Raw genomic sequence first — 23409 nt, 5'->3', positions numbered from 1 at the left:
GAAGCCAAGCCGTTGTGGCGTACTGATTTAAATGAGTTAAGAGCATGTGGCGCAGACGTGAGCTGAGCTTCACAAGCGTCCAGTACGGCCCAGTATCCCCACCAAGCAGAACTGGGGTACCCACAGCTGTCCCCAACCCACCCCTTCCAGATCATTCCCTCCACTTTTCCCGCCGTACTTTGTCGAAGTTCCTCTGCTTCTTGTCCAGGGCAGCTGCGGCCGCGTTTGAGCGCTCCACGTCCACCATGAGGTCTTCGATCTCGTTCTGCAGGCGGTGCTTGGTCTTCTCCAGCGAGGAGCACTTGGCGTTCACGGCCTCCACCGCCTCTTCGGCGTCTTGCAGGCGCTGCGCCAGCTTCTTCCTGACACACAAACGGGGCAGGGTGACAGGCACCATAAGCCAATAGAAGGAGCCCAAATCCATGACAAGGGCGGGCTTAATGAAAGGAGATAATCAGAAGGGGCTCACCCCTCCTGCTTTGCTTAAAATAACAACTCCTCTGGGGGAATTAAATTCAGGCTGGAGTCAAAAGTGTTGGAGTCCAGGCCCAATTCAAGGAGCTCGTAGTGGCGTTTAAAACCCTAGGCCACTTAGGCCTCAAGAAAGATGGCCTCCGTCCCTAAAGACTCTCTCAGGTGTTGAGATTGGCAGACCCCTTGGTACTTAGTCTACCCTCTAAAATGCAGGGCAAGAACTTTCTCTGTGGCAGCCCTTAAGCCATTGAATTCCCTCCTCACAGAGCCTAGCATCTTCAATGTACGGCTTTTGCTGTACACACCTCTTTACTTTCGCCTATTTTGTTTTACGAGACCCATTTCTTTTGCTGAATCGACTATCCTGTTTTCGGCTGGGACGGTTTTACCGTTCTACGTGTTTTTGTTGTTTCAATTGCATTTTCCCCCTTTACAGTCATACCTCTTGTTACGTTTGCTTCAGGTTAAATATTTTCAGGTTGCGTCCCGCAGCAACCCGGAAAGGGTTACTTCCAGGTTTCGCCGCTCACGCATGCGCAGACGCTCAAAATGACACCACACACATGCGCAGAAGCGGCAAATCGCGACCCACGCAGACGCGGGTTGCATTCTGCTCATGTTGCGAATGGGGCTCCGGAACGGATCCCGTTCGCAACCAGAGGTACCACTGTATTGGCTATTGCATTGTTTCAACTTGAACATACAAGGGTGCGAAAGGGTGGGTGGTGCAACAGGCCTGTGGTTGTGAGGTGAGGTGAGTTGTGGGTCTCATTGCCCTCCGCCTCACTTACTTGGCTTCCTCCAGCTCCTCCGTCCTCTGGATGGCATCAGTCTCGTACTTGGTCCTCCACTGCGCCACCTCGGAGTTGGCCTTCGACAGCGAGCGCTGAAGCTCCGCTTTGGCCTCCGTTTCTTCCTCATACTGCTCCCTCATAAGGTCGCAGTCATGGCGGGCCGACTGCAGCGCATGGGCCAGAGCATTCTTGGCCTGAGGGGAAGGGAACAGCCACGTGGCCTCAGTGACCGTCAGTCCTGACAGGACCAGTATCTACCCTTTGCGTTGAGTCCTGTGGACTTCCTTCCCAAACCTCTTTGCGTCCCCCTTACCTTAGCTTCTTCTTCCAGTTGCCTCTTCAGATCTTCCAGTTGCTGGGTGTACGTCAGCTTCCCTCGCGTCAGCTGGTTGATCAAAGCATCCTTCTCATCCATCTGGCGGGATAATTCACCTAGGGAGAAGAGTTGGGGTGGAGGAATCCATTATCTCTGGGAGTTTTGTCATCGGAATCGGCAGCCATGTTGAACAGGGACCCCACAGGCTGACAGTGTCTGTCTCTACATGCTTCTCTTCAGAAAATGCTCTGCAGAGGGTGCCAAGATGAACACCAAATTAGGTGGACTAGGTGGTTTTTTTTTAAAAAAATAGAAGTTAGTGGCTAGCTGGTCCCCCCCCTCGCAGGGTTAAAAGTTAAGGCATGAAGGATAGCTCAGGTCATTTATGTATTCAAGGTTTCTTTTGGAGTGGGGAGGAGCATCAGAATGTTGATTATTAGCTTGGAAAGTACAGTGGTACCTCTGGTTAAGAACCTAATTCGTTCCGGAAGTCCGTTCTTAACCTGAAACTGTTCTTAACCTGAGGTACCACTTTAGCTAATGGGGCCTCCCACTGCCAGTGCGCTGCTGCTGCTGCGCGATTTCTGTTCTCATCCTGAAGCAAAGTTCTTAACCCGAGGTACTATTTATGGGTTAGCGGAGTCTGTAACCTGAAGCATCTGTAACCTGAAGCATCTGTAACCCGAGGTACCACTGTAAATGAAAATGGTACAATGGCACCTCGTTTCTCGAATGTCTCCGTTGACGAATGTTTCGGAACCTGAACACCAAAAACCCGGAAGTAAATTCTTCCGTTTTTGGACGCACCTCGGAAGTCGAACGGCTTCCGCTGCGTGTTTTTCAATTTCCTCAATTGAATTTGCAGGTTGCCCTTTGTGCCTCGGTTGTCAAACGTTTTGGAACTTGAACGGTCTTCTGGAATGGATTACTTTTGAGAACCGAGGAACCACTGTACGAGCAATCATTTTGAAAGAAGGGGAAAAGAGGGAGGGGTGATGAAAGTAGGGCGTGGCAGGAAGGAAGAAAAGAAAGAAAACTTTGAATGGATGGACGGATGGATGGAAGTTTAGGTAGGTGGAAACCTGGCTGCATCTGAGCAAAGATGGAGGAGAAATGGCTAAACCAGAAAACTCAAGAAGGGCCAGCCACCAAGCTATGGGAGAGGGGTTTTAGCTCAATGGTAGAGCAGCAGCCTCGCATGCAAAATGTCCTAAATTCAATCTCCAGGAAAAAGATGTCATATGAACGTGTATCAGCCTTCTCTACTCACCATTCTCAGTCTGGAGCTTAGCTCGCTGAGAGGTGAGGTCGTGGACCATTCTCTGACTCTCCTCAGACTTGGCCCGGTGCTCGTTCATTTGGTCCTCAAAGGTGCGGCACATTTTCTCCAGGTTGGCCTGAAACCCAACGGCGAGAGGAGTTGTTGGGGAATAAACGTAGCGGTGAATGGAGAGTAGCAGCACCCAGTCAGAGGAGGGAACAATTTTAATTTTAATTCTGGAACGAAGGGTTCTCCCTCTGAATCTCATCCCCTCCCTATCTTTGTATCCCAGTCCAAATCAACCGGTTCGATGTCTCCAGGTTGTTCTCCCGCCGTGCTACAACCCTGCCGCAAACCGTGACTCCGCCCTCAGACCATGACATCACCTGCTTTGCCCCACCCCAAACAAACCCCGCCCCCATTCTTTGGCTTAGAACCTTGGCTTTCAGCAGCTGCTCCATGTTGGAGGCGACATCGTCCAGCTCCAACTTCAACTCGCTCTTCTCCTTCTCCAGCTTCTGTTTCACGCGCTGCAGGTTGTCGATCTGCTCCCCCAGCTCTGCCGCCGAGTCGGCGTGCTTCTTGCGGAGTGTGGCCGCCGTGGCCTCGTGCTGCAGAGTCGCCTCCTCCAGGTCGCGGCGCATCTTCTGGAATTCCGCCTCCCGCTTCTTGTTCAGCTCGATCTGCACGGACGTGGCCCCGCCGGCCTCCTCCAGCCGCTCGCTGATCTCCTCCAGCTCCCGCGAGAGGTCGGAACGCTGCTTCTCCACCTTGGCCCGGGCTGTGCGCTCCGCCTCCAGCTCCTCTTCCAGCTCCTCAATCCGCGCCTGGACCAGGGAAGGAGGGAGACATTCTGTCAGCAAGATCCAGAAAAGCACGCTCCAGGAATTCTGTCGGCGGCCTCCATTTCAAAAGCCCAGGCCTAGATCCAGATTCGTGAAGCTTCCATGGAGGTTCAAAGGTCAATAACATCTAGGGGCACTGGAGGATTCCATTCAATATAAATCTTTAAGTGGACTGACCCAATTTGCACTTCCTAGACTAATACATGGATCGGAACACAGTTACAATCGTACCTTGGAAGTCAAACAGAATCCGTTCTGACTTCCAAAACGTTCAAAAACCAAACTGTGGCTTCTGATTGGCTGCAGGAAGCTCCTGCAGCCAATCAGAAGCCCTGGAAGCCCCGTTGGACATTCAGGTTCCAAAAGAACGTTTGTAAACCAGAACAATCACTTCCGGGTTTGCAGTGTTTGGGAGCCAAAGCGTCCGAGTTACAGGGCGTTCGGGATCCAAGTTACGACTGTATCCTTCGGAGTGAATGAACGATGCAATTCTCAGCTTGTAAGGTTGCATCCAGAAATGCATTTCGTAGGAAAGTGCATGCAAACGTGTATATTTTAGAGGGAAATGCATATAATTTAAATGCGAGAGGTTTGTGGGTTTAAAAAAAAATGGCAGAAAACTGAGCAGAATGTAAAGCTAACATGGTTGCTAATAACATCCCCATTCCTTACAGCAGATATTTGAGGTACAGAATTTCTCGAAAGTTATCGCTCTGTTGGATGCAGCTATCCTCTGCCCAAAAATATGCCTCATTTTGGTCCTTAGTTACACACACACACACACACACACACACAGAGAGAGAGACAGACAGACAGACAGACAGACAGACAGACAGAAGGGGAGAGAGACCACACCAGTGAAGTTGGCTTCAATGCACACCACCCTGTCATCAACCTTTTACCTGTAGCTCTTTGAGCTTCTTCTGCAACTGGATGGCCAAGGATTGCTCATCTTCAATTCTAGCATTGAGTGCGTTGAGCTCAAAGTCTTTCCTGGGGAAGACAAGAACCAACTTGCTACATCCAACCACAGAGAGGCAGGCAGCAGTAGAACAAATATCCACAAGAAAAGGGAGGCGGGGAGTTGGCGATAAACTAAAGCACCCCTACTTCTTCAGCTTCTCGTCCAGCTGTTGCTTGTCGTTCTCTAGGTCCATGATGCTTTCTTGGGTCAGCTTCAAGTCCCCTTCCAACTTCCTCTTGGCTCGTTCCAGGTCCATACGGATTTTCTTCTCTTGCTCCAGCGATCCTTCCAGCTGTTGAGCAAAGACAGTGAGACCCTGAATCCAGAAACTGAGAAAGGAATTGCTACTCCTAAGATCAACAATGTACTTGTGGGGGGGGGCTTTTTTTACTACACTGAATGCCTCCAACTACTTCAAGGAAGGTGAGAAAAACAACAGGCTGTCTCCCCTGCGAGTTACAGATAGGTAGCCGTGTTGGTCTGCCATAGTCAAAATAAAAAATTTCTTCCAGTAGCACCTTAAAGACCAACTAAGTTGGCAGATAGCTGAGATGAGCCTGTTCTTATCTCATTATACTTGACTAAGCCATTTTTCACCTTCTCACCCCTTGCCTTTTCCTGTAAGACCTATTGCAGTCGTTAAGAGTCGTCAACAGGCTCATCTCAGCTACCTGCCAATCTCCCATTCCCACCACCCTTCTGAGTAATACCCCTCCCCACCTTCTCACTATATAGAAGGATCTGGCAACTTCTGTTTCAGTGTATCTGAAGAAGTGTGCATGCACACGAAAGCTCATACCAAGAACTAACTTAGTTGGTCTTTAAGGTGCTACTGGAAGGAATTTTTTTATTTCCCCTGCGAGTGTTGCAGTCGATGCACTTACATCGTCCACTTGCTGTTCCAACTTGACCTTGGCTTTCGTAAGGGTGTTGACCTTGTCTTCCTCAGCTTGTAGGTCATCCAAGGCTTGTTGGTGGGCTTCCTGGAGAGCTTTCTTCTCCTTGGTCAGCTTCACGATGATCTCATCCAGACCAGCCATCTCCTCTGTGAGGTTCTTAGCCTATGGGCATATTATAATTTTGAGTTATTAGATGGAATCCTCGAAAGATTCCATCAACAGTGTCTCAGAAATTTTTTACACATCACTTGGGCAGACAGGTGAACTAATGGGCAGACAGGTAAACTAAAGATAACCAGTGTCGAAGCAATGATTCTTCAACATCAATCTCGTTGGACTGGTCATGTTGTGCAGATGCCTGATTATTGTTTTCCAAAGCAACTACTCTATTCCCAACTTAAAAATGGAAAGTGCAATGCTGGTGATCAACAAAAGAGGTTTAAAGACTGTCTCAAGGCAAATCTTTAAAAATGTAGTTTAAACGCCAACAATTGGGAAACACTGGCCTGTGAGCGTTCCAGTTGGAGAACAGCCTTTACCAAAGGTGTCATGGGCTTTGAAGATGCTCGAACTCAGGACGAAAGAGAGAAATGTGCTAAGAGGAAAGTGCATTTGGCAAACCCTCACCGTGATCAACTCCTGCCTGGAAACCTTTGTCCCCACTGTGGAAGGACGTGTGGATCCAGAATTCGCCTCCACAGTCACTTACGGACTCATTGTTAAAACCGTGTTTATGGAAGACAATCTTACTCGGCTATAAGTGATCGCCAAAGAAGAAGAAGGTGGATGTAGGCAAAATTCAAGGTGGCACTGAATGGAACACAACAAAGGTAGGAGACTCCCAAAAGAAAACTCTAAGTCCACCTAGCACAGGAATCTCTTGGAGAATCAACTCTCCCGGCTGCCAACCTTAATCCAGACCCAGCTGATAGTAGCAAAAGCTCCTTGGATTTCGCTTCCATCCCCGCTCACCTTGTTCTCCGTGGCGTGCTTCTCCTTCTCCACTTTGGCCAGGGTCAGCTCCAGGTCGTCAATGTCCTTCTTGAGCTCCGAACACTCGTCCTCCAGCTTCCGCTTCTTGGCCGTCAGCTCGGCGTTCATCTCCTCCTCATCCTCCAGCCTCTCCGTCTGCTCCTTCACCTTGGCCTCCAGCTGAATCTTGTTCTTGATCAGCTGGTCACAGCGCTCTTCTGCATCTGCAAGGTTGTCTTGCTCCTGGCAAAGGAAGAAGACACGCCCAAGGCTTTACTGTGAAACCCGGAGTTCATGGTGCTTTTCAGCCACTTTGCCTTTCGCGGTTAAGTAGAGGTAAAGGTGAAGGGACCCCTGACCATTAGGTCCAGTCGTGACCGACTCTGGGGTTGCAGCGCTCATCTTGCTCTATAGGCCGAGGGAGCCGGCATTTGTCTGCAGACAGCTTCCAGGTCATGTGGCCAGCATGAGTAAGCCGCTTCTGGTGAACCAGAGCAGCACACGGAAATGCCGTTTACCTTCCCACTGGAGCGGTACCTATTTATCTACTTGCACTTTGACGTGCTTTCGAACTGCTAGGTTGGCAGGAGCAGGGACCGAGCAATGGGAGCTCACCCCATCACGGGGATTCGAACCGCCGACCTTCTGATTGGCAAGTCCTAGGCTTTGTGGTTTAACCCACAGCGCCACCCACGGTTAAGGGAGAAGGTCAAATCATATCTTTGTTGCCCCATCGCCCCAACTTACAGCCTGCACTTGCAGCTGGAGGTCATTCTTCTCTTGGAGCAGGGAGACCATCTTCTCTTCCAGCTCCTTTCTCCGGGCCTCCGACTTCTCCAGAGCCTCCTTCAGCTTGGCAAACTCCTCTTTCATGGCCAACATCTCCTTCTCGGTCTCCGCGCTCTTCAGCAGAGGCTTGATCTTGAAGTAGAGCCTCATCCAAGGCCAATTCTTGACCACCATGAAGGACCGGATGTTATACTGGATCACCAGCAGCGATTCCCTGCCAATCAGAGAAGGGGAGAGTTTGGGGTGGCATGGTGAGGGAGGACACATCAGGGTACAGAACACAGAAAAGGCCACCTCGCCAAGTGGGAGACCACGCAGCCCTGCCTGAAGCAGGAGGCTCGCTTGCAACAAGCAAGGTTGGGATTATTCCACCATTTTGCAGTTGCATTCAGTGCAGGAAGCACAGAATTCCACATCCCGAGAATGTAATCTTCCATAAATTTTATAGTCCTCAAGATTATACAGAAAGGCTTAGTTTGTATGTGAGCAGTTTCCTGAGTCCACCTAGTTCTAAGGGAGGAGTGAGTCTGTCTATTTTGGTGTCTCTCAGCCTCCCAATTTCCCCTCGTTCAATTCTCCACATTAGTTTGCAGTTCTTTTTTTAGAAAATCCCTCGCGAAAATTCACCAGCGAATGTTTACCACGAGAGTATGCAATTTTGCCGACTGCACCCCCCCTTTTATGCATAGCTTCATGTTAATGTATTTATTTCCACTAATACGTGCGTTTCTCTGTACACTTCACCCTGCTATATGCTTTTTGAGGCACATTACTTGCCTGGAGAACGGCATTTGCAAAATTCAGGGAGCTGTGAATCTTGAAGGATGACCAGGTTTCAGTTTCAGTAACCGTGAATTGGGCAGGTTCACTTTTAAATGAGAACTGGACTGAATTTCTCGCCTAATCCCTAATTCTAACCGGAGGGCTCCAACGTGCCCAGGCCATTCCCCATCTAACCACACCTACAAATTCCGGGAAAATCCACTAAGGGGCTTACTTCCTTTCCATGATCTTCCTGACTTCTATCCTGGCGAGGACCCCGCGGGACTGGGCCTGGATGCGGGTGATGATGCGGGAGAGACGCTCGTCCCTCATCTCCTCCAGCAGACCCAGGAGACCAGCCTTGAAGAACACCTGGGCAAAAAAAGAGCATTGTGGTTGGTTGGTTTTTGTTTTAAGAAAAACAACCTGTGCTCAGACCCCTGCACAGGTTACCAATTTGCTACTGGGCCTATATAATTTCGCTTGCCCTGCTCTGTACATATTGAAGCTGAGGTCCTGCGCCTGTGTTTGTGTGTCACAGCCAAGCCAAACCTCACCATGAACCTTGACAGTGGAGAAAACACATACCCCAACCCAGGATTAGCCCTAGCCTCCTCTGTTGTGAAGAACCAATCAACAGCGCGGCCCAGAATGATGATGTCACCGCCTTTTCCCTGTGAGGAAGTGGCTCATCCCGCCTCTCACCTTAGTGTGCCCAAATTTGTACTGGTTGTGGTCGATATCGAGGGAGCTCAACAGCTTCTCTGCCCCCTTCCTGCTGTCGATGAACTGGCCTTCAGGGATGGCGGCTGGGTTCAGGATGCGGTATCTGGGGAAGAGGAAAGGAAGCAGCGCTAGATAACCCCCGAGAGCTTCCCTTCCATAGGCTTTTTCCTCTCAACGTGGGCAGATGCCCAGATCAAAGGCCAGGACCGTGTATATTTCACAACTAAATTGTGGCAGAATACTTGGGGCCCGGAGAATCTCATCTTTCTCTCTCTCATCAACTTTCTTGTCCTCATGACTGTGAAAGCAAGTTTGGAAAGGTGTGGCCCATGCCTAAATCTCAAGAAACTAGAGATTTGGGTAGGAATGTTCAAGAGGACTTCAAAGTTCCCCACAGAACCACTTGAAAATGTTGATGATCAGGGGCTTCCAGCTGAGCGCGCGCCATCACAGTCGGAGGTCTCTTCGTCGGAGGAGATCTTGGTACATCAAAGGTGGGGAAAACCACTCCAGCGTAGCGGACCCCCAGGAAAAAACTCAAATTTTGAGGATGTGGGAACCAGCGGGGGTCAAAAGCGGCTCCCCCCCCCGGCAAGCTCTGTTTTGAGCTCCGAGAGCGAGGGGGTTGGGGCTGCGACGCAACGAATAGAACGCTTCCTTTGCTGGTATGAAGCTGCGAGACTGTGAGGCATTAGCGGTCAATTCTTCCAACGCTAAAATCATTTAAGGACTGTACCGTGAGTACCTTTTACATTTGGATAAAATGTTGATGATCGAGCGGTATATAAATGTCTTTACGGTCGGGCCTTGGGAGTCTAACGGAATCTGTTCCGGAAGTCCGTTCGACTTCCAAAACGTTTGAAAACCAAATCGTGGCTTCTGGTTGGTTGCATGAAGTTCCTGCAGCTAATCAGAAGCCGCGGAAGCCCCGTCAGACATTTGGGTTCCAAAAGAATGTTCGCAAACCGGAACAATCACTTCCGGGTTTGTGGCGTTCGGGAGCCAAAACGTCCGAGTTCCAGGGCGTTTGACAACTAAGGCAGGACTGTATGTACAGCTATGATTTCTGCACCGCAGGGGGTTAGACTAGATGGTCTTCAAAGTCCCTTCCACCTCTACAATTCTAGGATTCTATAAAAGGCAGGATGCATTTTCTTTTTGAACTGAGCAGACATAACCCTGACAGTGAACTGCCATGCAGGCAACTTTCCTCCGACGTTGCCCCATTGCGCTCGGGGCACCCCCATATTCATGTACCTTCCCCCAGTGACACGCTCAGCTTTTCTGAAGCATCATCCGTCTTCACCACTTGAGAGTTAAGCCTACCTTTGGCGGAAGTCCCCGTAGAGGATCCGGTTGGGGAATCCCTTCCGGCAGATCCGAATCCCCTCCAGCACCCCGTTACAGCGCAGCTGGTGCATAACCAAGGGGTTGTCCATCACACCTGAGAGGGCAGGAGAAAGGGGAAGGGGGCATGAATGGGGGAAATCGGTCCCTACCACATAGGCACTTTAATCTAGTGATTTAAAAGCATTTCCTAACCACTTAAAATCCTTCAAAAAATCTCTCTCGCTGGGGTTACCCCAGTTACAATGGAAACCCTAATTGGAGACACCAGGGATTGAACCTGCGATCTTCAGCGTGCAAGGCAGGTGGCTCTACCACTGAGCTACAGGCCTTCCGCAAGGACTACAGCTCTCACCACCCCTGACCATTGGCCGTGCTGGCTTGGACTGATGGGAGTCCAAGAGAGAGGGAGAGCGGTGGGGCCCCAAAGGCATAGCATACAAGGGGGACCTGGGATCTCACCTGGAGACTTCGTCTCGTTGGGGATGATGCAGCGCACAAAGTGAGGGTGGGTGGAGCGTAGGTTGGTCATCAGCTTGTTGAGGTTCTCCTGGGTGAGAAAGGAAGAGCAGGTGAGTTGAGATGGGGTGGAGGAAGGGGAGAGGCGAGGAAGGACAACTGGGGAAGGCAGGCAGGTAGTTGAGATCGAGCGAGTTTTATGAAAGAGGGCGGAAGGAGAGGTGTCCAGGCAGGCAAGGCAGAGGATGGGCAGATGGATTTGACTGACGGGGAAGGAAAGCAGGTAGAGAAAATGAGTTATAGTTTTGCTGGAGACAGGAAGGGGGATGAGAAAAAGGGACTGGAGGCCACAAGGCAGGCTTGGCCAACTTCTAGATCAGGCACGGCCAAACTTGGCCCTCCAGATGTTTTGGGACTACAACTCCCATCATCCCTAGCTAACAGGACCAGTGGTCAGGGATGATGGGAATTGTAGTCCCAAAACATCTGGAGGGCCAAGTTTGGCCGTGCCTGCTCTAGATGCTTTGGACTACAAATCCCATCAGCCCAAGCCAGCCGAGTTGCAGTCCAGAATAATCAGGATGTCTGATTATCGTCTTCCAAAGCAACTACTCTATTCCCAACTTAAAAATGGGAAGTGTAATGCTGGTGGTCAACAAAAGAGGTTTAAAGACTCTCTCAAGGCAAATCTTTAAAAATGTAGTATAAACACTGACAACTGGGAAATATTGGCCTGCGAGCGCTCTAGTTGGAGGACAGCGTTTATTAAAGGTGTCGAGGACTTTGAAGACGCTCGAACTCTGGACAAAAGGGAGAAATGTGCTAAGACAGCAGTTCTCAACCTGAGGGTCCCCAGATGTTGTTGGACTGCAACTCCCATCATCCCTAAGCTCTGGCCTTGCTCACAAGTTGAGAAAGGCTGTGCTAAGAGGAAGGCAGAAAAGGGGAGAAAAGATGCGTTTGTCCACTTGGTCCTCGTTGTGGGAACTCTCAGTGGCCTCCCCTGAAGGGATGTTTGGGCGATGGGAGCAACATGGCAAGTTTGGATCAGGCCTCACTGGGTCCCCCAATAACATCCTTGTAACCCCTTTTGTTTCCAGACAGCCGACAAGGTTGGTGGTGATGGGGCAAGTAGACCTAAGGAGAGCGCTACAACCAGAGGAAGCCCACCACAGAAGCTCATCCTCCTCTGGGGAAAGGGGTGCAAGGAAGTAGAGGAGCCCCAGGAGTAAGGAAAAAGCACAGCTCAAGGGCTGCTGCCTAAGGATGGTGCTGCGAGCCTCTCCAAGCAAGCTGGCCTCAGGATATCCTCACCCGGTGCAGAGCAGACACGGTCTGGAAGGAAGAGCCCTTCTTTTTGTGGGTCGTTTTCCCCTTGGAATCAGGAGCTGTTTGGAGAGAGAAAAACGGGGTTTCAAGATGCAGCCTAAAGGGTGAGGATATGTGTAGAAATACCGAAATGCATTAATCAGGGAGGCGTGGGATCCAACAGGAGAGGGTCACAGGCTTCCCCTGCTACCGCTCAAATATCTACATGGTTGGAGAAGACTCCCATGAATTTAAAGCCCTTCACGGCCTAGGACCCTCGTACCTATGGGACCGCCTCTCCCGGTATGCCCCACGGAGAGCCTAAAGGTCCATAAACAGCAACACCTTAGAGGTCCCGGGCCCTAAGGAAGTTAGATTAGCCGCCCTGAGCCCGGCCTTGGCTGAGGAGGGCGGGGTATAAATAAAATTTATTATTATTATTATTGGTGGCTGGCTTGAAACTATATGCGCTGTGACAAGGGCAGGCACGAGGCTGACGAAGGGCTGCTGATTTTTATTGCAAATACACAACACTGTTTTGTTTTCATCGCAATGCCGGTGTTTGCTTTCGTTCGCGTGCCCTAGTAGGTCGGGCTGAGAGCGAGCGACAGGCCCAACATCGCCCAGGAAAACTTGTGGCAGAGCGGGAATTTGAACCCCAGTCTCCCAGGTCCTAGTCCCACACTCCAACGGCCGCGCTGACTGAGAGTCACTGGGCTGCCATAGTATTAAAGCGAATGACTCCAAACCAGAGCCTTTGGTTTTCTGTAGATCCAATCTCACGGACCGGAATGGAGTTTGGGATGCTGACAGCCCGGCCTTGCCCCCTTCCGTTCCCTCCCTTACGTGCGTCCGATCCGGTGTAGTTGGCGAAGAGATGAGCCAGGAGCTTGAGGGACGACTTCTGGTAGAGCCCCACCACGGTTTCGTTGAGGGGGTCCTTGTTTTTCTGCAGCCAGTGGTTGATGTTGTAGTCGACGGTGCCGGCATAGTGCATGAGGGAGAAATGGGCCTCCGGCTTGCCCTTGATGTTGCGGGGCTTCCCAAAGTTGGCTGACTTGCCCAGGTGGTTGTCGTACAGCTTGGCCTTGAAGGTCATGTCGGTGGCCTTGGGGAACATGCACTCCTCCTCCAGGATGGACATGATGCCCATGGGCTGTGGAAGAGGACCAGGCGTCAGGGGATGGAGGGCAAGGAGGACGAGGCACCAGCAGGCAGCTCCACCCCCTGGCCATTTGCTATGGACAGAGGAAGCTGCCTTATGCTAAGCTAGGCCATTGGGTCCACCTAGCTCAATACTGCCTACACGGACTGGCAGCGGCCCCCCAGGATTTTGATCGCACAGAAGCTGAGCAGGGAGAGTGTGATGGCCTGGGACTCAGGCTCGGACTTGGAACCAGAGGAGACTCAGTCTGCACCAGATCCTTTGCCTCAGGCATCATCTGAACCAAGTCTGGGGCCGGATCCTGAAGAGTCCCAGTCTGCACAGGTTCCCCTGCAACAAACACCAGCTGGGCCGAGTCAGGGGCCTGAGCCTGCCCTGGCTCCAGATGCGGGGATGACCTCGTTGCCTTCAGCTGGGCCATCACTTACAGCTACTCCACTACCAATTGGGTCAGGGGAGGGTGAGGAAGCCCCTGGGTCTAGTAACCCACTGACGTCTCCCGAGCTGCAGAGACTAAGGTCGGAGAGAAGGAGAGACCTGAGTACTCGCAGGAGGAGTGCTCGCCTTTGGGTGAAACAGGGAGGTGAGTCGCCAGGGGATCAGGACCGGCCGCTACCCCGATGAAGGTAAAAGGCTGTCGGACCCTGCCCCAGGTTGCGGGAGGAACATTGCTGTATGCTAGATCCTGTCTGAGATCCTGTACCTGTCCTTGCCTGGTTTCCTGCCTCATGTCCTGCCTTGGCCCTGTCGGACTGACTCCCAGAAGAACCTTCTGATTCTGGACCGGTCCTGGACCGTGTTTCACGGGTTACCCCCAGGCCCAGCACAGAGAGAGGCCAGGGATTGGACCTTCTGTATGCAAAGCAGGTATTCCACCCCTGAGCCACGGTGCTTCCCTTTAGGGCATTCGCCATAAAGAGCAGCAGCAGCAGCATGTAATCGAAGAATGGTAGAGTCGGAAGCGCCATCTAGTCCAGCCTCCTGCAACCAGTGGCGTAGCGTGGGTTGTCAGCACCCGGGGCAAGGCAAGTAATTTGCGCCCCCTAACCCTAACCCCCAGATGTTGCGCCCGGTGCGGCCGGCCCCCCTGCACCCCCCACGCTACGCCACTGCCTGCAACACAGGAAGAATCCCTGGCAGGCGGCCATCTAAGCTCCGCTTAAAAACCTTCCAACACTGACAAAGGAATACTCTGACTGTGCAGATTGTGGAGGCAACAGGTTCATATGTCAGGGCATCCAGATGACCTCAGGTGATTCCCCTCATTTAGGGATGGAGGGGAAATTTGTCCAGGCTGCTTTTGGGAAAGGGCCAGCTTGATTTGCCAGTCCCAGACTGAATGTGCAGATTGGAACGCAACTATTAAGTGGATTTTGCAGAAGTCCGAACGTCACCATGCATTCTCGGCGCCAATAAATGTATATAAAAATACAGTGGTACCTTAGTTCTCAAACACCTTGGTAGTCAGACCCTTGGTTCCCAAACACCAAAAACCTAGAAGTAATTTTTCCGGTTTTTGAACGTTTTTCGGAAGCCAAACATCTGATGCGGCTGTTGGCTCTTGTTTCCAGAGCGCCTGCACCAATCAGAAGCTGAGCCTTGGTTCTCAAACACTTCGGAAGTCAAATGGACTTCCGGAACGGATTAAGTTTGGTGCTTTTGTTTTTGCTATTTATTTTGCATTTTTGCTTTTGAGGCTTTTTTGGTTAATTTGTTTTTGTGACCGTGTGGAACCCAGTTCAGCTACTGATCGATTGATTGTGTGACTGTGGAAATGGATAAAAGCGATGACTATCATCAGTGCAGGTAAGAAGAAAAAAATATTTTTAATTTTTATCATTTATAATACTATCTTATTTATTTTATAGTATAGTACATTGATTATTGCTTTCATTTTAGGATCAATGGTCTCATTAGATAGTAAGATTCATGTTAAATTGCTGTTTTGGGGTTGTTTTTAAAAGTCTGGAACAAATTATTCCGTTTTGCGTTACTTTCTATGGGAAAGTGCGCCTTGGTTTTGGAGTGCTTTGGTTTTGGAATGGACTTCCGGAACGGATTGAGTTTGAGAACCAAGGTACCACTGAATGCATTTTACATTTTTAAAATGCGTGGGGGGGGGATGCATATTTTGGAGCTGTGTGCTGAAGAGGATGCAAAAACGCACATTCCCGGGGGAAGAATTGTACATGAAAGGTGGACAAAGGCAAATTTCCCATGCATTCTTTTGAAAAATCCATGGTATGGAATGGGCCTATGATTGTGGCACATGTGAAACTGAGATGGAAGAGAAATAGACAGATCTAGTAATCATTGGAGGTTTTTAAACAGAGGTTGGATGACCCCCTGGAAGGGATTCTTTAGCTTTACCTCAGGGGGGTGGAACGGATGACTCTTGAGGGTCTCAACCCCACAATTCCATGATTCTACAATCATGGGATGCGGGTGGCGCTGTGGGTTAAACCACAGAGCCTAGGGCTTGCCGATCAGAAGGTCGGTGGTTCGAATCCCCGCTACGGGGTGAGCTCCCGTTGCTCAGTCCCTGCTCCCGCCAACCTAGCAGTTCGAAAGCACGTCAAAGTGCAAGTAGATCAATAGGTACTGCTCCGGCGGGAAGGTAAACGGCATTTCTGTGCGCTGCTCTGGTTCGCCAGAAGCGGCTTAGTCATGCTGGCCACATGACCCGGAAGCTGTACGCCGGCTCCCTCGGCCAATAAAGCGAGATGATCGCCGCAACCCCAGAGTCTGCCACGACTGGACCTAATGGTCAGAGGTCCCTTTACCTTTACAATCTCTTCCTGCCCTACCTATCGACAACCTTGCCCACTCTGGGAGGCAATTGCCCCAACTTAGGCGTAAATAAGTGAAGTTGCCCTTTGGGGACTAAGGAGGGCGCCGGAAGCAAGGAGGCACCTTCTCGATGAGGTCAATGCAGGCCTGGAGGTCCATGCCAAAGTCGATGAAGACCCACTCGATCCCTTCTTTCTTGTACTCTTCCTGCTCCAGCACGAACATGTGGTGGTTGAAGAACTGCTGCAGCTTCTCGTTGGTGAAGTTGATGCAGAGCTGCTCAAAGCTGTTGAACTGGGAAGAGAGACGGGGGGAAGGAAATCAAGGAATGGCAATCGGTCCTCCCCTCCAGGTTGTCACCCTCTACAGTGGTGCCCCGCAAGACGAACGCCTCGCGAGACGAAAAACTCGCAAGACGAAAGGTTTTTTCGTTTTCGAGTTGCTTCGCAAGACGAATTTCCCTATGGGCTTGCTTCGCAAAACGAAGCTTGCCCCCGCACCCCGGACCTCTTTTGAAGCAAGGGGCGGCGGGGAGAAGATCGCTTCTCCCCGTTGCCAGCCCCGCAATCTCCGGGGACAGAGGGGAAGGCGCGCACGCGCCTTCCCCTCTGTCCCCGGACCCCTTTTGAACCAGGGGGCGGCAACGGGGAGAAGCGATTCTCCCCGCTGCCCCTTCCCTTGCTTTAAAACAGGTCCGGGGACAGAGGGGAAGGCGCGCGGCGCTTCCCCTCTGTCCCCGGACGGTCTCCATAGGAACGCATTGATTGATTTTCAATGCATTCCTATGGGAGACCGTGCTTCGCAAGACGAAAAACTCGCAAGAAGAAAAAACTTGCGGAACGAATTAATTTCGTCTTGCGAGGCACCACTGTACTTACGTGTCTTAACCAACCTTTTTCCTCATAAGGAGCCAAGGTGGTCACATACAGGTCTCCCCCTCCTTTTCAATCCATCCCTGCAACAACCCTGAGGTAGCTTAGGCTGAGAGGCAGTGATGGGAGCACTCAGTGAGCTTCATGGCTGAGCAGGGATTCGAACCCTGGTCTCCCAGGTCCTAGTCTGGAACTCTAACTGCTCCAGCACACTGGCTCGCTAGCCAGGAGTGATGTTGAAGGCTGCCAGTCTTGGCAGGAAGCCTTCTGAAAATTACCTCATGAACTATTTTGCATAGATTCATGAGTGGGTGGTAGTAGTAGTAATATTAATAATAATAGTAATAATAATAATGCCAGCAGAAATGGGGACCAGACGGTTATTTGTCGGTCACGCTGGACCACCCATTCGTCTTTCCTGGTTTCCACCTGGCAAAGCCAGTTATTTACCATATTTTTTGCTCTATAAGACTCACTTTTCCCCTCCTAAAAAGTAAGGGGAAATGTGTGTGCGTCTTACAGAGCGAATGCAGGCTGTGCAGCTATCCCAGAAGCCAGAACAGCAAGAGGGATTGCTGCTTTCGCTGCGCAGCGATCCCTCTTGCTGTTCTGGCTTCTGAGATTCAGAATATTTTTTTTTCTTGTTTTCCTCCTCCAAAAACTAGGTGCGTCTTGTGGTCTGGTGCATCTTACAAGTGAGAAATACGGTACTCAAAATCTCAAAATGGATTCTCCTTGGAAGAGAACCACTTACATCGAAGATCTCAAAACCAGCAATGTCCAGCACCCCGATGAAATACTGTCGTGGAAGCTTGGTTTCCAGCGTGACATTGATTCTGGTCACCATCCAGTTGAACATTTTCTCATATACAGACTTGGCCAGGGCTCCAGTCGAGTAGTACACCTGGGTTGTTTTTTAAAAAGGGGGGAGGGGAGAGAGAGAGGTACATCTCGTTAACCAGCTAAAACAAATCTGGGAAGGTCGAGGGGGAAACCTGTGGCCTTCAAAACCTCGAAAGAATGCCCCCCCCCCCACATTTCACATACAGGTCTGTCTCTCACCTGCTGGACATTTTGCCCTTTGGTGACGTACTCATTCCCAACTTTGACCCTCGGGTGGCAGAGACCTTTGAGCAGGTCGGCTGAGTTCAGGCCCATCAGGTAGGCAGACTTGTCGGCTTCTGGAAATTCAGAATTGGGGCAGGGGGTGGGTGGGGAGGAAACCACTCAGTTATACCATGGCTCACCTTGGTTGAGGAACGGCAGAAGAAAAGACAGAAGGGCTTCCAAAAGCGAGGCAACCCCGTGAGGGAAGCGGGACCACCTCTCCCAACCTCTTGGGGGCGCTCTGAGTATGCACAGGATTCTGCTACCGACTTCTGCTACATGTCAGGAAACCGAGAGGGCCTCCTTTCATTTAAATTCCATTTAAAATTATTAAAATGATCAAGGCTAGATACAGGGCGGAGGCAGCAGGCAAGGCATGATGAAATCTTTAGGGAAGTTTTGGATGTTTGATGTTTTATCCAGTTTTTAATGTTCTGTTGAAAGCCCCCCCAGAGTGGCTGGGGAAACACAGTCAGATGGGCGGGGTAGAAATAAATTATCATTATTATTTGGATAAATGAATGAATGAATAAGAGAGGCAGCTGGAATTTCTCCAACTGCAGGAGGGTTTCATTGCCCCATGTGACTCCTGCCCAGGATTTGCCAAAACAGAGTGCTATAGGTGACATATATATGCCCCTGACCCTGACCCTTAGGTCCAGTCGTGGCCAACTCTGGGGTTGTGGCGCTCACCTCGCTTCCTGGCCAAGGGAGCCGGTGTACAGCTTCTGGGTCATGTGGCCAGCATGATTAAGCCGCTTCTGGCGAACCAGAGCAGCGCACGGAAACACCGTTTACCTTCCCGCCGGAGCGGTACCTATTTATCTACTTGCACTTTGACGTGTTTTCGAACTGCTAGGTTGGCAGGAGCAGGGACCGAGCAACGGCAGTTCACCCTGTCGTGGGGATTCGAACTGCCGACCTTCTGATCGGCAAGTCCTAGGCTCAGTGGTTTAACCCACAGCGCCACCCGCGTCCCTATATGCATATACATGTATCTATAATTTACACAGGTTGTGCGGTTCTGTTTTCTTGACGCAAAGGAGGCATCAGGTTGGGGAAGGCTGGGACAGACCATCCTGCCCTGTGACCCAGCATTCATTTGCCTCGCTCGCGTGTCATCGTGAGCGTCTTCCCTCACCTTCTGTGCCGTCGGGCTCTGCCTGCTCCTCGCGCTGCTTCTGTTTGAACTTCATGTTTCCGTAGTGCATGATGGCGCCCGTCAGCTTGTAGATGGAGTTCTTCTCTTCCTGGGTGAAGCCTAAGACATCAAAGGCACTCTGCAAGCGGAGGAAGCAAAGGGAGGGTTGGGTGTTGCTGCCCAGACGGTCGCGAGGGGTGGGTGACTCGCTTGGAATACGGCTTCTGCCCCCCCCAGCTACTCACGTCAGTGGCCAGCAGCTCCTCAGCATCATCGATGGACGGCACCGTGGTCTCTCCTTGGGAGATGAAGGCGTAGTCATACGGGTTATTGGTTACCAGCATCATGTCTGGGAAGGAAAGGCATTGGGCAGGGAATAAGGCAAAAGGAAGATTGTCCCTTTTCTTTTTTTAAAAAATATATATTTTCTTTTTTTTTATTTCCCATTTCCCCCTATATTTTTTTGCATCTAATTACATTTTTCCATTCCATTTTATCTCCTTTTTTACCTTAACTCATATTACATTATAAGTGTTACAACAATCCGACTAACGTTTTTAAGTATACAGTGGTACCTCAGGTGAAGTAAGAGGGAGGGAGAGGGAAAGAATGGGCACACTGGTGATCCATGTGGCAATTCCCAAACCGTCCGCAGGCCGGGTCCAGAAGGCAATTGGGCCTGATCTGGCCCTCGGGCCTTAGTTTGCCGACCCATGCTCTAGCTCAGCATTGTCTACTCTGACTGGCAGCCTTTCAGGCAGGGAATATTCATAGCTGTCAACCATCCCTTATTTGGCGGGAAAGTCCCTTATCCCAGCGCCATGTCCCGCTGCCGTCCCTTATTGATGATGTCCCTTAAATTTCCCGGGTTTCAAAGGAAGCAGCTCCTCTCCCTCCCTCCCTCCCTGCCGGCCAGGGAGGAGGGAGGCTCCAACTGGGTTGCTTGGCTGCGTTGCTCACCCAATAAGGAGTCTAAGAACGACTGGGGGGTGGAGCTTGCATGCCTTGTGCCGATCAAATCGGCCGCGTTGCCTGGGGACTCGCCTTTGCTCAGCACTTCCCAGCGGAGAGGGGACGGTGGTTTTCCTTGCTGCATCCCCTTTGCCGGGTTGCTGCGCTGTGGGAACCACCGCTTGAGGCTTCGTTTGGCTGCTGGTTGACTAAAATCCCTTATTTTGGCTGCTGTTCCCTTATTTTCGAGGCTGCTGGTCCCTTATTTTCAAATCCGTAAGTTGACAGCTATGGGAATATCTCCCATCCCTACTATGCAGATGACCCTAGGACCTTCTGCCCGCAGACCAGGTGCCCTGCCGCCATTCTAGCGCAGACTTAGATTTCTACCGCGTACAGAACATCTCAGCAAGATCTCGGATCGAGGCCAGAGTGGCTCTCCTTTGCAGCAACTCACCCAGGAGCTCCGGCTTCTTGTTGGACAATATCTGGTAGTAGATGTGGTAGTTCCTCTCAGCTTTCAGCTGATTGATGACCCGGGACTTTTCCAGGAGGTCTGAGGAATTAAGAGGAAGTGAAGGCAGGGCAGTTGAAATGGAGGAGCAACAGCAAAAGGGGAAAAAATTCATGGAGGATAAAGGCTTCTAGCCAAATGTCCGTCTCCACTGTTGGAGGCAATATGAGCAGCTGGGAATCGCAAAAGGTGAAGATGTTCCTGCACTCAAGTTCTACGTTTTGGGGGCTTCCCACAGGTGAGAACAAGGGGTGGGCTTGGTGGGCCATTAGCCTGATCCGGCCGGCAGGGCCTTACTTGCGTCCTTACGCTAATTCAGGGAGGAGGGCCAGAGATCAGGAGAAGGAAAGAAGGACAGGCCTTTGGCAAACTCACAGGTCTCTATGTCGGCTGAGGCCAGCTTCCCCGTCGCCCCAAAATGGATTCGGATAAATTTGCCCTGGAAGAGAAAAGCAGAAACTGAGCAGGAGGTGCAGGCAGGGCGGGCGGAGCACAAATAATAATTATCTATCGGTTTTATTCTCCCCTCCCCAATTATATGCCGCTTGATGGCAGAGGAAACCTTCACAGAAGTTTACAAAAAAGAATAGAACAATGGAATTATCAGTAAAAACAGTTCGGAACAGCTATTTCAAAGAATCATATAAAGTTGGAAGGAACCCAGAGGATCATCTAATTCAATGCAGGAATATGCAGCTGTCCCATCCAGGGACTGAACCTGCAACCTTGGCACGATCAGCTCTAAACAAGCTATCCAAAACATTTTAAAAAATAAGTAAACGATAAGATAAGAACGTATGAAAACACACAGCAATGTTCTAAATCCCTGGGGAGTCTTGCAGAAATGCGTTTAGCAGATGCTGAAACGAATCCTCTGATATCAAGTGGCAGTGAGTTCCAAAGGTTGGAAGCTGAAGCACTAAAAGATCTGTTTCTCACCATCGCAGAACGAGGGTGATTGGGCCCCTGTAGCAGTGCCAGTTCTGCAGGTGGAAGCGACTTGAGTGGGCCTATATGGGATTATGCAACCTCATAGGCAGTTATTTTGGTAGTGTCCCCCCCCCCCGCCCCTGCCTCAAATTCCCTCTCGAGCGACACTCACAAATCGGGACGAGTTGTCGTTCCGGAGGGTCTTGGCATTCCCGAAGGCCTCCAGCGCAGGGTTGGCCTGGATGATTTGATCTTCCAGAGTCCCCTGTCGGTACAGCGAGAAACATACAGGTTAGAAACATTCTCTCTACCAGCTCATTATTATTCCTTCTTCATTTGCATGCCTCTTCATCACCAAAAGTGGCTTACAAGTCTAAAACCAGTATATTTGTATCTATAGACACATACAGTGGTACTTCGGGTTAAGAACTTAATTCATTCTGGAGGTCCGTTCTTAACCTGAAACTGTTCTTAACCTGAGGTACCACTTTAGCTAATGGGGCCTCCCACTGCCGCCACACGATTTCTGTTCTCATCCTGAAGCAAAGTTCTTAAGCCAGGGTACTATTTCTGGGTTAGCGGAGGCTGTAACCTGAAGCGTATGCAACCCGAGGTGCCACTGTATAGCAAGACTTGAATAAAATCCATAGTTGCAATGTACAATAAAGGAAGCCCATTTAGAATAGCAACCAAAACAATGGAAGAAGGAGGTTTGAGTCATCAGATTCGGGGAATGCCTGCTTAAACACGTGAGAACCAGTGTGGTTTCATGGTTAGAGTGCCAGACTTGGACTTGGGAGACCAGGGTTCAACTCCCCTCTGGGCCAGAAAGCTCGCTGTGCGACCTTGGGCCAGTCACGGTCTGTCAGCCGAGGCTACTTCACAAGGTGGTTGTGGGGGTAAAATGTGGAGGGGAACATCTTGGGGGAAAGGTGGGATATGAATCAGTGGCGTAGCGTGGGGGGTGCAGGGGGGCCGGGCGCAACATCTGGGGGGGCGCGCTCGCACTCGCAGCTCTCTGCCCCTACCTGGCTCACTCACTCTCTCTCACTGCAGTGCTGGCTGTGCGAATCCGATCCGAGCCGCTGGGTCGCCGCCCACTGTGGAGGGGGTGGGTGCCAGGCGTGCGGTGCGGAGAGAGAGCGAGGGACTATCTGGGGGAGGGACAGTGCAGCGGCCGCCCAGCGCAGCGCTGAGCACGGGAGAGAACCACACCAGACCAGACCAGGCAGCAGCAAGAAGAAGCTGTCAGTGGCGGCAGGTTAGGGGGCGCAAATTACTTGCCTTGCCCCGGGTGCTGACAACCCACGCTACGCCACTGATATGAATATAATATCATCAGCTTAGAGGTGGGAGGTGGGAGGAGCAGGAAATGTGGTTAGCAGTGGGAAAGATACGACGACAGAAGTCGGTGGACAGCGGCAGCTCCTTCTTCCTTGCCCCTCTGGCTTTCCTTGGCTGCCTGAAGCTCTGAGTATTTGTGGTCGGGCTGCTTTTCACGTGGTCTGGCTGCAACATGCAGCTGGTGGAGGCTGGTCCTTTAGGCTCTCAACTAGCCCTCGCCTGCCTGCCTGCTTCACCTCTAGCCAATCAGGGGGTGGGTGGTTCCGCCTATCGTTTTCTCTGGCGCCACCTGGTGTTCGTCTCCTGTCCTTCTGCCCTACCAGCCCTGGAGGAGGCCAGCCACCACTACAAGAAGGCCAGAGCCAGACAAAACGGTCACCTTGCCGGTAGCCGCGGCTTGCTCCTTCTTGGTCCGGTCGCCGATGGCAGCGATCACCGCGAAGTACTGGATGACACGCTTGGTGTTGACAGTCTTCCCTGCCCCGGATTCTCCGCTGCGGGGTAGAAAAACGAGGCTGAAGAGCGGGTGAGTTTGTAGACTAATCAACCGATCGATCAGCTACATCCTCATCCCACTTCCAGTGGCTCTCGAGTAATCCCCCCCACCCCAAAATCAATGGTATTTTTAAAAAATGTAATTTATTATTCTAATATACCATGGCTGTTCTTAAGAATGCAA

The 23409-nt window shown here is 51.0% G+C and overlaps 1 protein-coding gene across 3 annotated transcripts in view; it reads right to left on the bottom strand.

Moving 5' to 3' along the window:
• The window catches only part of LOC309517903 (myosin-7), a 43360-nt gene that overhangs the window by 11170 nt on the left and 8781 nt on the right, over positions 1-23409 (bottom strand). For all 3 annotated transcript variants that reach the window (XM_082197470.1, XM_082197472.1, XM_082197471.1), the window contains exons 7-31: positions 23110-23224; positions 21559-21651; positions 20832-20895; positions 20400-20498; positions 19237-19340; positions 18992-19130; positions 17806-17924; positions 17498-17647; positions 15995-16165; positions 12763-13072; positions 11923-11996; positions 10612-10699; positions 10129-10246; positions 8782-8905; positions 8312-8448; positions 7273-7528; positions 6526-6768; positions 5539-5715; positions 4801-4946; positions 4593-4683; positions 3283-3672; positions 2855-2981; positions 1582-1700; positions 1266-1462; positions 179-362 (exon numbers count right to left, since the gene is read on the bottom strand). In XM_082197470.1, the coding sequence (XP_082053596.1) occupies positions 179-362; positions 1266-1462; positions 1582-1700; positions 2855-2981; positions 3283-3672; positions 4593-4683; positions 4801-4946; positions 5539-5715; positions 6526-6768; positions 7273-7528; positions 8312-8448; positions 8782-8905; positions 10129-10246; positions 10612-10699; positions 11923-11996; positions 12763-13072; positions 15995-16165; positions 17498-17647; positions 17806-17924; positions 18992-19130; positions 19237-19340; positions 20400-20498; positions 20832-20895; positions 21559-21651; positions 23110-23224 (3835 nt within the window). The remainder of the gene's footprint in view (positions 1-178; positions 363-1265; positions 1463-1581; positions 1701-2854; positions 2982-3282; positions 3673-4592; positions 4684-4800; positions 4947-5538; positions 5716-6525; positions 6769-7272; positions 7529-8311; positions 8449-8781; positions 8906-10128; positions 10247-10611; positions 10700-11922; positions 11997-12762; positions 13073-15994; positions 16166-17497; positions 17648-17805; positions 17925-18991; positions 19131-19236; positions 19341-20399; positions 20499-20831; positions 20896-21558; positions 21652-23109; positions 23225-23409) is intronic.

Source organism: Podarcis vaucheri (genome assembly GCF_965113315.1).
Source record: "Podarcis vaucheri genome assembly, chromosome: 13".
Classification (NCBI taxonomy): domain Eukaryota; kingdom Metazoa; phylum Chordata; class Lepidosauria; order Squamata; family Lacertidae; genus Podarcis; species Podarcis vaucheri.
This window is presented reverse-complemented; position numbering and strand designations above follow the sequence as displayed.